The following is a 14,386-nucleotide window of genomic DNA, read 5'->3' on the forward strand; positions in this document are numbered from 1 at the left end:
CCTGCTCCGCAGGAAGCCTGCTTCTCCCTCTCCCACTCCGCCTGCTTGTGTTCCCTCTCCCGCTCTCTCTCTCTCTCTCAAAAAATAATAAAAATCTTAAAAAAAAAAAAAAAGAAAGAAAGAAAGTGTTACAAATGAGCATAATCACCAGAGTAGCAAGGCAGGTAGCGTCGGCAGAGTCTTTGTCCCCTGGTCTCACCTCTCCTGGAGCCGAGATGTGCTCACTTGTCTGGCCCAGGCTCTCACACTCTAGCCTTACCTGGAGGGCTCCATCGCCCACAGCCTGCCAGGTCCTAGACCTGCACTAGACACACACGCTCTCTACTACTAGCCCCTCTGTGGCACAGATAACGGCAAAACTATAATTCAGTTTCCCATATCGGCTTATGGAATTGATGTAGAGAAAAACCATCTTTCCAACTGTCTGGGTGACAAAACACAAGCTCTTGGCCACAACAGGGTCTGAGAAAAGAATGAGGGTGTATCAGGGCAAATCTGGAAAAATATTGATCTTGCATTTGTAATTGGTTCAGTGGGCCACGTTCTCACGGACCCATCCATTCAGCAGACCTTCCCTAAGCACCTCCATGTGTGAGTAAATTCTTGAGGTTTTCCTATCAGATCTGTTACTTATCAAAACATCTCTCATTTGTCATACGGGGATTCCAAATGTCATTCCGAGGCTGGCAATTCCCCTTGGGAACACAACTGGGGAAGTGGACACTTTGGCGCCAACTGGTTAGAGCTGCCACACTTTATGACTCTAGTGAAGAAACTCACACTTCTTTTGTGTAACTCGGGCTTTTCCAGGTTCTGCTGCAGGCCCCAGCTGCTCTTCTGCTTCTGGGACTAGATTACAGAATAATAAATGTGAGAACTGTGGCACTAAGAGTCATAATTCCCGAAGAGTCTGTGGCAAAGAGCCACTTGAAGGTGAGCGTGACGCGGGGCCCTTGCACGGAAGGCGTAAGTGGGGACAGCTGCTGTCCGCGGCAATGAGTTGTATTTTTCATCTTCTCTTTTTAGAATTTCATTACAGATACAACATGCCAGGACAGAATTACTTAAATCCTAACGAAAGAAGTGCCTTTATCAAACTCTGCTTTTTAAACGAAAATAAAAATTCTTCACCTTGTAAGTACATCTGTTGCACAATCTCATCTTTGTAAGCAGGCTGGTCTCCCAGGCGTGCTCACACCGGCCACTGTTTCCCTTCGGGGGCGGGGGGGGCCTGCCCTCTCCAGCCTGCTGCCTGGCTCTCCAGTACTCACCTGAGGCCCCCCGCATCCTGGATGGCCAGAGGCTGGGCCGGGGCTGGGAGATAGGAAATCCTAGCAATAAAGGACTCCGAAAGTTATTAAGTGCTAACTCAGTGTAGGTTGATAACAAATAATAAATATTTGCTACACAAATGACCAACTGAAGAGTCACCACTAGTATTGCTATCATTCAGGAGTGGTGAAAGCTTTAAATATGTCCCTACTAAAAGTCAGCATGTAAAGAAACAGACTATTTTTATACTCCTTAAACATGCTAATTTCAATGCAAAATTTTGCTGTCTTTGGAAAAAATTAAAAGCCCACAAACATTTATTTATAAAGATGAATAAGACAAGGCTCCTCCCTCCCCAAGGAGTTCACCATTTATTGAAAGGAACTCGTATCCAAATAAGGGAAGTTCGTGGCAAAATGCGGTGCTAGAATTAACAAAGTCAGAGTGTGCTGAGGGAACAAAAGGGAGGGAAGGAAATACTCCATGCTTTGCTTCTGACCCACAGCCATATCTGGTTCTCTGACATCCTCTCCTTGTGGGAAAATTCATACCTCCGGCACTTTCTCTCCTTATCTGTGGACAGGGCATCAGGGAGACTGTTTCTTATCTTTCACAATTGCCAATTTCCAAGATGAAGGAATGCCATTTCCCAGATTGAACTCAGCTGTGCGTCCCCTATGCACCCCCCCCAGCTGCCAAATCCTTCACGTGCATGTATTCTCTCGAGATGACAGCCACTAAAACTCTGCAGAAGCAACAGAGCAGATTTCTTTACTATCTCTTTGGCCTTTGGGTCTACAGTCCGTGAGACTTGTCATTCCAGTATATGAGGGAATGAGGGATCAGCTGAGTCATCTGAAGTGTGACTCTGAGCTGCATTAGTAAATATATAGTGGCCTAGAAGGTAGAAGTCATAAGGAGGCATTGCTCAGTGTTGAAAAGAACCTTCCAGAAATTGGAATGCAGTGGGTTGTTGTGGGAGGTCCTGAGCCCCATCTGTAGAGATGTCTCTACAGATCCCATCTGGAGACAATGTACTTTGTCAGGATGTTGCAAACCTGTAGACCAGACTAGAACTGGACAAGATGACCCTATGAGCTTCTATGTTTCAAATAAAATCCAGATTTATATTTGGAGACTAGCAAAAGATTAGGACTGAACTCTTTAGTACCTCTGCTCATCACGACTTAAGTTCGGGTGGTCAGCATGACTAATTTGGACTTTCTGGCTTCTGCTCTGCCTTCCATGTCTGAGGGACAATGTCTTCCAGTTCCCTTGTCAAATGGGACCCTCCTGAGGGGGAATGAAGCCTAGTTACGAGAGATTGGTGAATAAGACAGGAGACCAGGGAAGGACAACCAGCAACAGAGAAGGCATATTTATTGGCCATCGACTCTCCTCTCTTCCTTTCCCTGGCTTTCTTCTTGCCTTCCGTGGTGTCTTTCCTACGTTTATCTTCTTTTCTGTTTAGTCTCTATTTTCTGGAATTGTCTTAGTCATGTAATTTAGTTTCTGACTCCTAGAAACCTTGCTCATGGGTTTGGAGAAGACTTCAATCCCCGTCAAAGGGATTATCTATCCCTCCACTTGTCAGATGAAGTAGTTGAGTCCACAGAAGTTGGATGGCATGCTCAGATGTCACACAGCTAGCACCCAGCGAACCTAAACCTAGACTCCTGGTCTTGTGGCTACTGATAAAACTCCCTTTAAAAGTTGAATTTCTTAAAATGAATAAGTTGAATTTCTTTTCCTGAATTCAGAATACTTGATAGAAAGTTCTTTGTTTTCTATGTTCCCTAATTTTCTTACTTCTTAAAATTTCATGAAATATTTCCTTCATACAGAAAAGTTTGGGAAATGATACCCATATATCCACCATTTGGGGATCATTTGTGATGCTCTGAATTTAATCATAGCTAACATTTTTCAGCTTGTTCAAAGCCAGAATGGATCTGTTCCCAGACATCGAATCCAAAATCCTCTCATGATGAACATGAGCCCATACCAGGAAAGTAAGTATTATTTTATTATTAATAACAACAAAAATGACTACCAATCAGTTGGGTACATACAATGTGCTTAGTGCATGAAATTACTGGCCCAAGATCACCTAGATCATAAGTAGTAAAGCCAAGATTCAAATCAAAGTATGGCTGGTACTTCAAACATTCATTTATTCTTCAACAAGTATTTGAGTGTTAATAGCAGCCTCTTGTGCTGGGTTCTGAGGACACAGTGAAAAATTAAACTACTGTCCCTGCCCTCATGGAAGTTACTTTTTTGGTAGAAGAGCCAGTCTTTGTAAGTGCCAAAAAGGGGGTGTACTGAGTGCCATTACTTAATTTGGAGGTTCAGGGAAGCTGAACACCAAAGGATAAGTGTGAATCAACTAGCAAGGGGATGTAGAGGTAAGAGTGAAGACATTCCAGTCTAAGAGAGCTTGCTGGAATGGGAAGGCCCCTTGGCAAGTTCTGGATCAGTGTAGTACGCATGGCTGTGGGCCATGATGGGGCTGGTGAGGGGAAGCTGGTGGGATGGGTAGGGCCAGACCATGCAAGGGCTTGTCGACTACAGGAAGGATTTCAGACTCTGGAGTATAATAAGCCAATGAAGGTGTTTGTAAAGTTTCCTAGTGTTTTAAAAGATCATTCTAACTACCAAAGGAGTGGGAATGGAGTAGAGGAGTCAAGGATTGGAGCACAAAGGCCAAGTAAGAGGCTGGTGCAATATTCCAGGTGAAATGATGGTACCTTGGCCAAGGGTGGTAGAGAAGGAAAGAGAGAAGTCTAGTATTCAAGAGCTCTCTAGGAGGCAGAATCAATAGTGTAGCAGAGTGGTTAATAGTTCAGGCTCTGCACTCACCCACTCAGTCTGAACTCACTAGCTCCTACGATAATGCAGTGCAGTGTTTAAGAATGTGGCCTCTGGCGAGGTCTTGGGTTTGCATCTTGGTTCTGTGTCCTTGAGCTGGTTGCCTGACCTCTCTGTGCCTCCCTTTCCCCACCATTATTTCCCCATTATTCCCCAAATGGGAATCATAATAGTGCCAAACTCATTGAGGATTGGGTCAATACATATAAAGCACTTGGAAAGGTACCTGGCATTCAGCAAGTGATGGCTATTATTGTTGATCATGGTGACTGACTGGAGGTAGGGAGACAGAGGACTCTGAAGCCCACGCCCTTTCCACTGCACCACACTGCCCTGCTCTGCCTGGAGTTTTTCATTAGCTAGGGGCTCCTTATGCTCATGTTCTCTGATGCTCTCAACTGGACGATAGATCCAATGTGTTAAACTAACCTGCGGAACCAACTCATGTGAATATGGTGGTGGGGGTGGGGGGGAGGATGAAGGGAGGCTTTGGGTCACAAGCATTTGAAGCCAGACTTTCTGGAGATGACTGCTACAAGTGTCCTATGTACCAAAGAAGTAATGCTTAACAGAAGGAATCTCAAGCCAGGGGGACGTGAGGATGGCTCCATGGCCCACCTGTCAACAGGCAATGTCTTGTGGCATCTCTTAAGGCCACTACTCATTGTTGTGCAAAGCATAGCACCACGCAGTGCCCTTCGCATACACTGTGAACGAAACCTCCCAGAGCTATGCAGTGCGCAACTGCAACAACCGTACGTGGTGACACTGGCCCCCCTTATTCACCCAGACCATCAAGAGACAGAGTCATACTTATAGTGTAGTAGGCAAGGGGAGCCTGCTTAAAGAGGTGCTGCTTTTATCTTTCTACTGCTGCTGCCTCCTTACTTTGTAAGCTCACTGGTGCTAGAATGAACTCAACTCAAAGTGCCTGCAACTGATTTGTGTGCATTTGTTTTATAAATATGCAGGGTAGAAGGTTGGCCCGAAAAGAATGAAAACCTAATAAAAATCAGAGTTTTGCCTCTTTCTGTGGCAACGGAAGAAGAGACAGATTCTGGGAGAAAACACCCTTCATGGTTGTGGAACAAACTATTTCTGTGGTCAGCCACAACAGGACTATAGGCGAAAGGCAGAGAGAGCACAAACTCCTCACCTCCAACACACACACACACAGACACACACACACAGCCATTACTGAACCACCACGAGCTCGAGGGGAGAGGGCAGTTTTATACAAATATGCTTTTGCCCTCCAGAAAAAATCTTAAGGTTTTCATGACCTACCATTCAGACCTTGCTAAAACCTCACCCCATTTCCACTCCTGCAGGATTTCTGGAAGCAAATCCTTAAGCAACTTTGGCAGTACTGAAGAAACAGAATCTGAGGTGAGGACTTAGAAAAGAAAAACAAAAACATTCTAGAATCCTTGCAGCTTGTAAGTATGGTCTTGACCACAAAACCTTTTAAATTATTACAGTATGGGGGCACCAGAAAATGCTCCGCTAAACACAATTTGTGCTCAGCACTAACACAGAGACACACAGCCTGAGCAGCCACATGGTTTGTATTATTCCTAAATTGGTTCCAAGGGAAATTTCCTGGAGAAAGTGTTTTGTGGGTGGTGCCTTGGCTACAGGATCCCTTGGGCCAGGAGTGAAGGCAGCAGAGACTGTTTCCAGCCGCTCCCAAGTCTGTTCCAGTGACACTGGGGTTAGAACTGCTTGGTTCCCAATTTTCCAGTCAAATCCCAGGCCACTTTCAAATGCTTCCAACGCAAGCACTAATCCCCCTGGGTGCCCTCTCAGGGGTTATGACTCCTCCGTCCCCTTCGACAACCCCCAAAGAGCTTGCCTTCTTTCTCACAGATCTCTTCCTCTGTGGCAGGGCAACAGCCTGGCAGGTTGCTGATCTCACCCTCTGATTCACACTCATTGGTCATGTGTTGGGTCTTTTTTTTTTTCTGTCCCTTTCCCTAAAAAATATATTCCATCTCAGACTGGTTTCCTAGGAAACCAACTGTCAAAAACAGGAACAGACTGGGTGGGAAAAGAATACTCCAAAAATTCCACCTTGCAATGTTTAATAATGAGATAACCCAATTAACAGAAACAGTAACTTTAAACAAAATGTGTGGACTTTTCCTCTGTAGATTTTAAACTCGTCTTTGGATCATGCCCTGAGGACAGCAACCATTTTGAAAGACACTACTGATCGAATGATTAGAACTATTGCAGAAAATCTTGCCAAAGTACAGAGATGGAGGAATCAACTGAAATACTAGTTCGACCCAAGGCAACCGAGGACTTTAAAAAAAAGAGAAATGCAAAGAAAACTCATCTTCCCCCCAAAAGTATCTTATACCATTTAGGAAGGTGACTTTCTAGAGAAAATACCAAAACTGTAAGAAATGGGGGGGCACCAAGTGCTTAAAAGGAAAAAACAATGGACCCCGATTCTTAAAATTGAAATCAACAAGTATTTATTTTAAAATAAATCTGTTATTCCTAACTCATAATAAAAGAAATCAAAGCAATAAACTAGGAGTGCCTGGCTGACTCCATGGGAAGAGCATGCGACTCTTGACCTCAGGGTCAAGAGTTCGAGCCCCACCTTGGGTGTAGAGATTACTTAAAAAAAAAAAAAAAGGATAGAACCAAACTATACCTTTGCCTGTAAGTATGGCAAAAACTAAAGTTTAGAAAAGCCAGTGTCAGTGAGGCTGGGGGTGACAGGTGCTCTTGTACCCTGGGGATGGAAGTGTAAATTGGTATAACCTGGTGGGAAGGCAACTTGGTATCAAATCCTACAAATGTAAAAGCACTTGCCTTCTGAGCAGAAACCCCACTCTTAGCAATTACTTCATAGGTGACTCACACAATAGGCCATCGTATTACACATGGGTGGCCACTGGAGCACTGAGGGAAAGAGCCCCCAAGTGGAACGATCTAATACTCTGTGGGGATTCATAAATAACGACAGGCATCCAGTTAGTGCTCTGCACCACTGGAAAAAAATGAGGTGGATAATCTTGCAAGATAGTGAAAAAAGGCAAGACAACTAATAATATATGTAGTGTGACCTCATTTGTGTATGTTTTTCAAAGGGCATACGTATTTTCTGGAACGATACACAAAAATATTCAGTGGACCTCCAGGAAATGGAAACTGGGCATCGTTCAGGGAAGGAAGAATCTTTACTTTTACTTTCTGTATGGTATGAAATTCTTACAATATGTTTATAATATAAATTACATGAAGATCTCTTGAAGTCAGATGCAAAAATGTTAGTCCTAGATTAATGAATTTGGGACAAAGTGAAGACAATTCACTAAAACTATGTACTGGGGATTAACTAAATGTATAGCACTTCATGTAGAATGTCAGAACAAGATTTTGATTTGCTTCTTTAAGACTGCTTTATAACCTCTTTAATGACAGAGCAGCACATGATTGGCTCTTTCCCTGCTTCCTGAGGTCTCTATTTACTCAAAACAGTCAACAAATGGTTTCCCAACCCCCAGAGCTTTGCTCAGTGGTAAAGAGAGTTGAATCCATTCCCACTTTGAAGATTCTTGTGGCCAAGGCAGCTGCTATTTGTCTAGCTGGCTGGAGAATGGGCTATTAATATTTAACTTTGGGGCTTGGAAATTGGTTTAGGGTGCCTTAGAAGAGATAAAGCAGAGGCCAGGCTGAAGATGTCTCTGACTTTGTGGCTGAAGGTACTTGGTACTTTAAGTCTTGGCACCATAAGGTAGAGAGTGAAGACTGGTAGTAGCATTTTTATTTTTTTTTTAAGATTTATTTGATAGACATTGTGAGAGAGGGAACACAAGCAGGGGGAGTAGGAGAGGGAGAAGCAGGCTTCCCGCTGAGCAGGGAGCCGGATGTGGGGCTCGATCCCAGGATTCTGGGATCACAACCTGAGCCAAAGGCAGACGCTTAACCAACTGAACCACCCAGGCGTCCGTGGTAGTAGCATTTTAAGAGGAAAAAAAGGGAGCTTTAACTGTGTATATGCTAAGAGGCTTCTAGATTCATCACTTACCTAAATTTAATCACAAGTTGAAAACCTGCTTTGTGTGCCAAGCATCACTATCCTGTCCCCAAGTTTAAAATTACACTTCCCTGGCTTGAAGGGTTCTCGTATGATTCATTAGTTCTTAATCTTTTCTGGGTTCAACCGTCTTTGAGAAACTGAAGAAAGCTATGGAGTCTCCCTCCCCCATGGTCCCCTCTTGCAGGGAAAAGGGATATAAGAACACACACAATTTTTAAAAGTTCATGGACACCTAAAGCAAACCCACGGAACCCAGGTTAGAAAGGACCACCATAAATGAATGTTCCTAAACCCTCCACTAACCTTTAGAGAAACATTAACTATTATAATCATTTATTTAAAAATATGGCTCATCTCTGCTTTATTAAACTAGATCCTAAATGTAATTTTACATTTCCTTAATGATTGAGGATTATCATGAACCATCACTGCAACGTGCTTAATCCAAGAAACAGAAACAGGGCAATGTCCTTAAGATTTTCTGGAAAAGTGCTAGGCTCTGATTTACAAAGATAACTTTATGTTTACTGATCCTGTAGCCTTGGCTGTCTCCTCCCTTCTTTGTGCAAATTTTGACAGATCTCTCTTCTAATTCTGCTGCAGTAACAGACCAGAAAAACAAGTTCATTAGCGAAAAGTAATTGTATTTCTAATGCTGAGTCAAGGGGCTCACCATTGCTGAGAGCAGGGGGATGGCAGCATCCGCCGTCCAGAGGCCTCTTTCTGTGTACTTCCAACAGGTAGCGGTGCTCCGGTGGCTTGAGGCTGCCAGGAGCAAGAAGCAGGATGAGGGGCAGTGCTTTTAACTCTTTAAAAAAAAAAAAGTCCTAGCCATCCACTTTATTCGATTATACAAATGAAAACTCATCTTTTAATCACTCCTTTCAACTGTAATCTTACGGTTAAGGATTTAAAATAGACCTAATTCATACTAAATTTGAATATGTTTATTTTTATTTTTTATTTTTTTTTTTTAAGATTTGATTTATTTATTTGAGAGAGAGAGTGAGAGAGAGCACATGAGAGGGGGGAGGGCCAGAGGGAGAAGCAGACTCCCTGCCGAGCAGGGAGCCCGATTCGGGACTCAATCCCGGGACTCCAGGATCATGACCTGAGCCGAAGGCAGTCGCTCAACCAACTGAGCCACCCAGGCGCCCTTGAATATGTTTATTTTTAATACTCAAAATGTTGTTTTGGTAGTAGAAATTTTACTGTGGGATGAAGACTTTGTTGCTCCTTTGATTTTTAAAAGAAAACTGCCTGCAACCTGACAATTCACAAAGGGTTACAAATACCTGAGTTATGGGGGCATCACATCTTACAAAATAAACTGTCAGGATCTGGACCTTTGCGGCTCAAATCCAAGAATTTTTGTGTCTTTGTGAACGGCTGATATTTTTATTTTTTTGTGAATATGGCTGAACAATGTGAATCCACTATACTTTATAAACCAAGCGCATTTCAACAGGAAGCAAGCAGGGGCTTCCGAGATAGCGAATAAATGGCTTCAGTTCGTTCTAACAGCAAAATATCTTTTTCGGGGTCTTATCAGAATCCGTAATTGCTAATTCTGGAGGTGGAATCAGTTTATACCAGGAATTTATGTGAGATGACAACTTAGGTCTTCAAATTCAGCAAGAGATTTAGGAAAGACGATCTAATTCTAAGCCTAAAGTATATGTAGGGTGGAGGCCTCACGGGATCTCACGTCACTGTGATAGGACAAAGTCATCAGTGAGGTGTTAAGTGACTGAATGGGCCAGTGCGTGCTGCCACCACACCCTTGGTTCCACCTGTCACAGGGCACTGGATCAGTGTAAATCTCTGTTCCACATACATACTAACTCTGGACAGACAGTAACCAAGGTATACAAGGGCCTCCGATAAAACGCAGACACCAAAAACCAACCCTTTCACTGGCAATGAACTGTTCCCATGTTCGATGCATGAAGAGAGACAAGCCTTTCGTCTCCACACGCACACCCAGGTTAAATTACATAACCTTTTTGTGCCCTAGTTTTCTCGGCTTTCGAATGAAGATGATGATGATAATAGTGCCTATCCTCACAGGATTAAGTAAGAAGATTAAATGAGGTAATATAAGCACTTTGAAACACTGCCTGGCACATATAAAGCTCTAAGTAAGCACCTGCATATTATTATTTTGTTATCACTACCTAGTAAACTAGCAAGTTATGAAATTAATATATCAAAAAATAACATTCCTATATAAAAGATGTTTGAAAATAAGGTAAAAGATCCAATTCATATGGGACCACAGAAGACAGATATGGCAACTGCAGTACCTATATGAAGAAAATAAAGGTTTTGAAGGTCATAAAGATTTAGGTAAATAAAAAGACATTCTATATTCCTGAATTTCAAGTTTCAATATTATAGAGCTGTCAATTTTTTTAGAGATTTTATCTATTTATTTGAGAGAGAAAGTGAGCAGGGTGAGGGGCAGAGGGAGAAGCAGACTCCCTGCTGAGCAGGGAGCCCAATATGGGACTCGATCCCAGGACCCTGGGATCATGACCTGAGCCGAAGGCAGATGCTTAACCGACTGAGCCACCTAGGAGCCCCGGGCTGTCAATGCCTCTTAAATTAACCTATAAATGTATTGCAAACCTAATGAAAATACCAAAATAAGTTTTGGTATTAACAAAATGATACTAAAGTTCATTTAGAAAAATGTAATAGTTAGAAAATCTCTGAAAAATAAGTGACTTAGGTGTGAGTGGAGATTATATCTGTCACACATTAAAATATAGCACGAATTAGGGGTGTCTGGCTGACTCAGTTGGTGAAGCATGCCACTCTTGATCTTGAGGTCATGAGTGCAAGCCCCACGTGTGGCATGGAGCTTAAAATTATTTTTTAGACTTTTTAAAAAAAAATATTTTATTTATTTGACAGAGAGAGAAAAAAAGAGCACAAGCAGTGGGGAGCGTCAGGGAGAGGGAGAGGGAGAAGCAGGCTCCCCGCTGAGCAGGGAGCCCGGGCCGGGGCTCAATCCCAGGACCCTGGGATCATGACCTGAGCCAAAGGCTGATGAGACACTTAACGAACTAGCCACCCAGGCACCCCTAAAAATTTTTTAAAATAAAATATAGCATGAATTAAAATAGGGAAAAAGACATATGAACTATAGGTCAATAAAAGAGAATTCAGAAATAGACCAAAATACAAATATAAATTTAGTCTATGATAAAGGTAGTATTTCAGACTAGACGGGGAAAGAGGGATTACCCAATGAAATCTGCACAATATCTGGCTGTTTAGGAAGAAAGCTGGATCCCTGTTAAATACTGTATCAGTCAGGGTTCACTGTAGGAAAAGAAAATCCGCAGGTATTTCAAAGAATAGAAATGAACACAGGTCCTTAAAAATCAGAGAAAAAGGGGCGCCTGGGTGGCTCGCTCGGTTAAACATCTGACTTCGGCTCAGGTCATGATCTCTGGGGTCTTGAGATTGAGCCCGGTGTTGGGTTCTGCGCTCAGCGGGGAGTCTGCTTCTCCCTCTGCCCCTCCCCCTGCTTGTTCTCGGTCTCTTTCAAATAAATAAATAAATACTATCTTTTTTTTTTTTTAAAGATTTATTTATTTGAGAGAGCGAGAATGAGAGAGAGAGAGAGAGTACATGAGGCGGGTGAGGGTCAGAGGGCGAAGCAAACTCCCCGCCGAGCAGGGAGCCCGATGTGGGACTCGATCCAGGGACTCCAGGATCATGACCTGAGCCGAAGGCAGTCGCTTAACCAACTGAGCCACCCAGGCGCCCGGATCTTTTTTAAAAACTCAGAGAAAAAGCTGAAGGGGCAGAAACTGGGGGCCAACACAGCTTTTAGACTCGGGCTGTGTCATCTTCGGGGGCGCAGGGTACAGGAAGTCAGCGCCGTTGCAGCCACCAGCACTGCCTCAAGCCCATGCAGCAGGTGACAGACGCTGAGACACGGCGTCTAGTTGCTACAAACAACTTCAGGTGGCCGGAGCTTGCTTGTCCACTAGTACAGCATGGCAGATGGTCTCTGCCTTCCAAATCTTGACCAAACGCCAATCACCGGCAGAACCTAATCAGTTCTGAACCCTGCTTATCTTTGAGTCTGCAAAACTTCATTTTTAGCCTTTCATCCCCTCTGGTATGAGATGGGGAGGCATGGGACATAATGCCAAGGGCTAAGAGACAATACCTGGCATACACTGTCACACTAAAGTCAATTCCAGATGGATGAATTACCTGTAAAAATAAAATGAACCTATTGAAATGTTCTAGAAGAAACAATGAATTTATCGTTTTGGTTGTAAAAGGTTATTTCTAAGTACAACATATAATTCAGAAACCAAAAAGGAAAAGTGATGGGTTTATCTACATAAAAATTTAAAATGGTGGTATCTATCAACATGTTGACTCTTGGACAACACGGGTTTGAACTGCACAGGTCCACTTACACAGATTTTTTGGACAAATATAGTACAATACTGTAAATGTATTTTCTTAACATTTTTTCTCCCACTTTATTGTAAGAATATAATAAATAATACATACAACACAAAATTTGTGTTAACCGACTTTATGTTTTCAGTAAGGCTTCTGGTCAACAGTATGCTATTAGTAAAGTTTTTGAGGAGTAAACAGTTTCTCAACAGATTTTCGACTGCATGGTTGGGGCTGGGGGGCAGGGGTAAGCTAAACCCATGTTGTTCAAAAGTCAACTATATTTAAATGCACAAATACTCTGACCAGCTATACCATTGCTAGAAGATATTATAGAAGTATTTGTGTGTGTTTGCAAAGGTATGTACCCAAACAATGCAGCATTATATAGAAGAGCAAAACTCTGAAGATGAGTAATATATAAAATTATGAGGCCACTATGAGGCCAGGTAAAAGGAGAGATTTGAAATGAACACATTCCCTTTGTGTAACGCATGTGCAGACATATCCTTTTATTATCCAACCTTATACAAATATTACATTGTTTTTATAAAAAGTCAACAGGGGCTATCTTGGTGGGAAGATTATGGTGCATTCTTTTTCTTTTTTGTAACTCTCTGATTTAGAACTTTTAAACTTCCCAACTTCCCCTTCCTCCCCTGCCCCCAAAAAGATAACTTTTGTAACTATACATTTATTTTCTCTTAGAATATTCACACTTATTTTTGGTTTTCTACTTTAAACATACATGATTTTGAAATTATATAAAACTGTTCTTTAGAAGTATCTGGGAAGACAGTATACCCTGTGAAATTATTCTATTTCTATTAATGACAATGATTTTACACATAGAAGAAATTATTAATTTCAATTGAAAAACTCCACTTAGAGAAAATCATGACATACACACAGTTTTTACTTTTACAGCCTTTTCATTTAAAATCAGTTCTTTCCCAAAAAACTATACTTGAGCGTAAGACAGATAAGTATCTGCTAAGTAATTAGTATGTACGTAGGTAGTTGTGAAGAATTACCCACAATTCTAATATATTCAGTTCCAAAGGTGAAAAGTTTCCTTTTAGAAAGCATTTTAACATTTCTGCTCATCATCTACAAAGCAGCAACACCATTTAAATTATTAAAAATGGCAAACCCAATGATATGTAACCATGAAGTCCCTTAAGAAATAGATTTGAAAAATCATTATTCCATAAAATATTTACATTGTTTAAATTACATGATAGCAACCTTGTCTTGATTTATTTTAGTTGAACATGTTAATAAGAATCTCCAAAAAAAACCACAAAAAAACACATTATTCATCCTTAATAAAGGAGACTTTATCCTTGGGTTTATTTAGCATCTTTATATCATCCAAAAGCTTTCTGGGTGTTAAAATATGCGTAGAACCTGGTAGGAGAAAAGATAAAATTTCAGAGGCCAGAACTTAATTGGCTAAGTATATTGCTCTGTCCCTCAAATTTGCAAAGTGCCACAGCTTGGGGCAATTTAACAAAATTTCTACAGGACACATTCCTGGCATCTGCCTATACCACAGTATTTCAGGCCCTCCTCTTCATTGCACAGCACGCTCAGTAAACCACTGCTAGTACTTTGTCTACTCTGTGCAATACATTGATACGCTGACGATCAAAACTGGACGCTACTATCCCTGTGGCAGAAGAATCGCTGCTCAGTCACAGGATCATTAAGCTGTGCTGCAGATCTACAGCTGGTGTACAAATGTTG

General features: G+C 42.0%; 2 protein-coding genes across 8 annotated transcripts in view; one reads left to right on the forward strand and one right to left on the reverse strand.

Annotated features, from left to right (window-relative positions):
- Positions 1–6,599, forward strand: part of AKNAD1 (AKNA domain containing 1) — a 55,741-nt gene extending 49,142 nt beyond the window's left edge. Inside the window, exons 10-14 of the mRNA XM_035020279.1 lie at positions 811–933; positions 1,027–1,134; positions 3,203–3,284; positions 5,403–5,532; positions 6,297–6,599. Coding sequence (XP_034876170.1) covers positions 811–933; positions 1,027–1,134; positions 3,203–3,284; positions 5,403–5,532; positions 6,297–6,428 — 575 coding nt within the window. The 3' untranslated portion in view covers positions 6,429–6,599. The remainder of the gene's footprint in view (positions 1–810; positions 934–1,026; positions 1,135–3,202; positions 3,285–5,402; positions 5,533–6,296) is intronic.
- STXBP3 (syntaxin binding protein 3) overlaps positions 1–14,386 on the reverse strand; it is an 86,535-nt gene that overhangs the window by 7,562 nt on the left and 64,587 nt on the right. For 2 of the 7 annotated variants that reach the window (XM_035017880.1, XM_035017878.1), the window contains one exon: positions 13,119–14,047. In XM_035017880.1, the coding sequence (XP_034873771.1) occupies positions 13,953–14,047 (95 nt within the window). In that variant the 3' untranslated portion in view covers positions 13,119–13,952. Of the gene's footprint in view, positions 1–1,028; positions 1,332–8,430; positions 8,969–12,392; positions 12,440–13,118; positions 14,048–14,386 lie in introns of those variants that run through there. The other 5 variants (XM_035017883.1, XM_035017882.1, XR_004681541.1 and 2 more) reach the window with 4 other exon arrangements.

This window comes from Mirounga leonina, unplaced genomic scaffold, assembly GCF_011800145.1.
Source record: "Mirounga leonina isolate KUSES-001 unplaced genomic scaffold, KU_Mleo_1.0 Mir_173, whole genome shotgun sequence".
In the NCBI taxonomy this organism is placed as follows: domain Eukaryota; kingdom Metazoa; phylum Chordata; class Mammalia; order Carnivora; family Phocidae; genus Mirounga; species Mirounga leonina.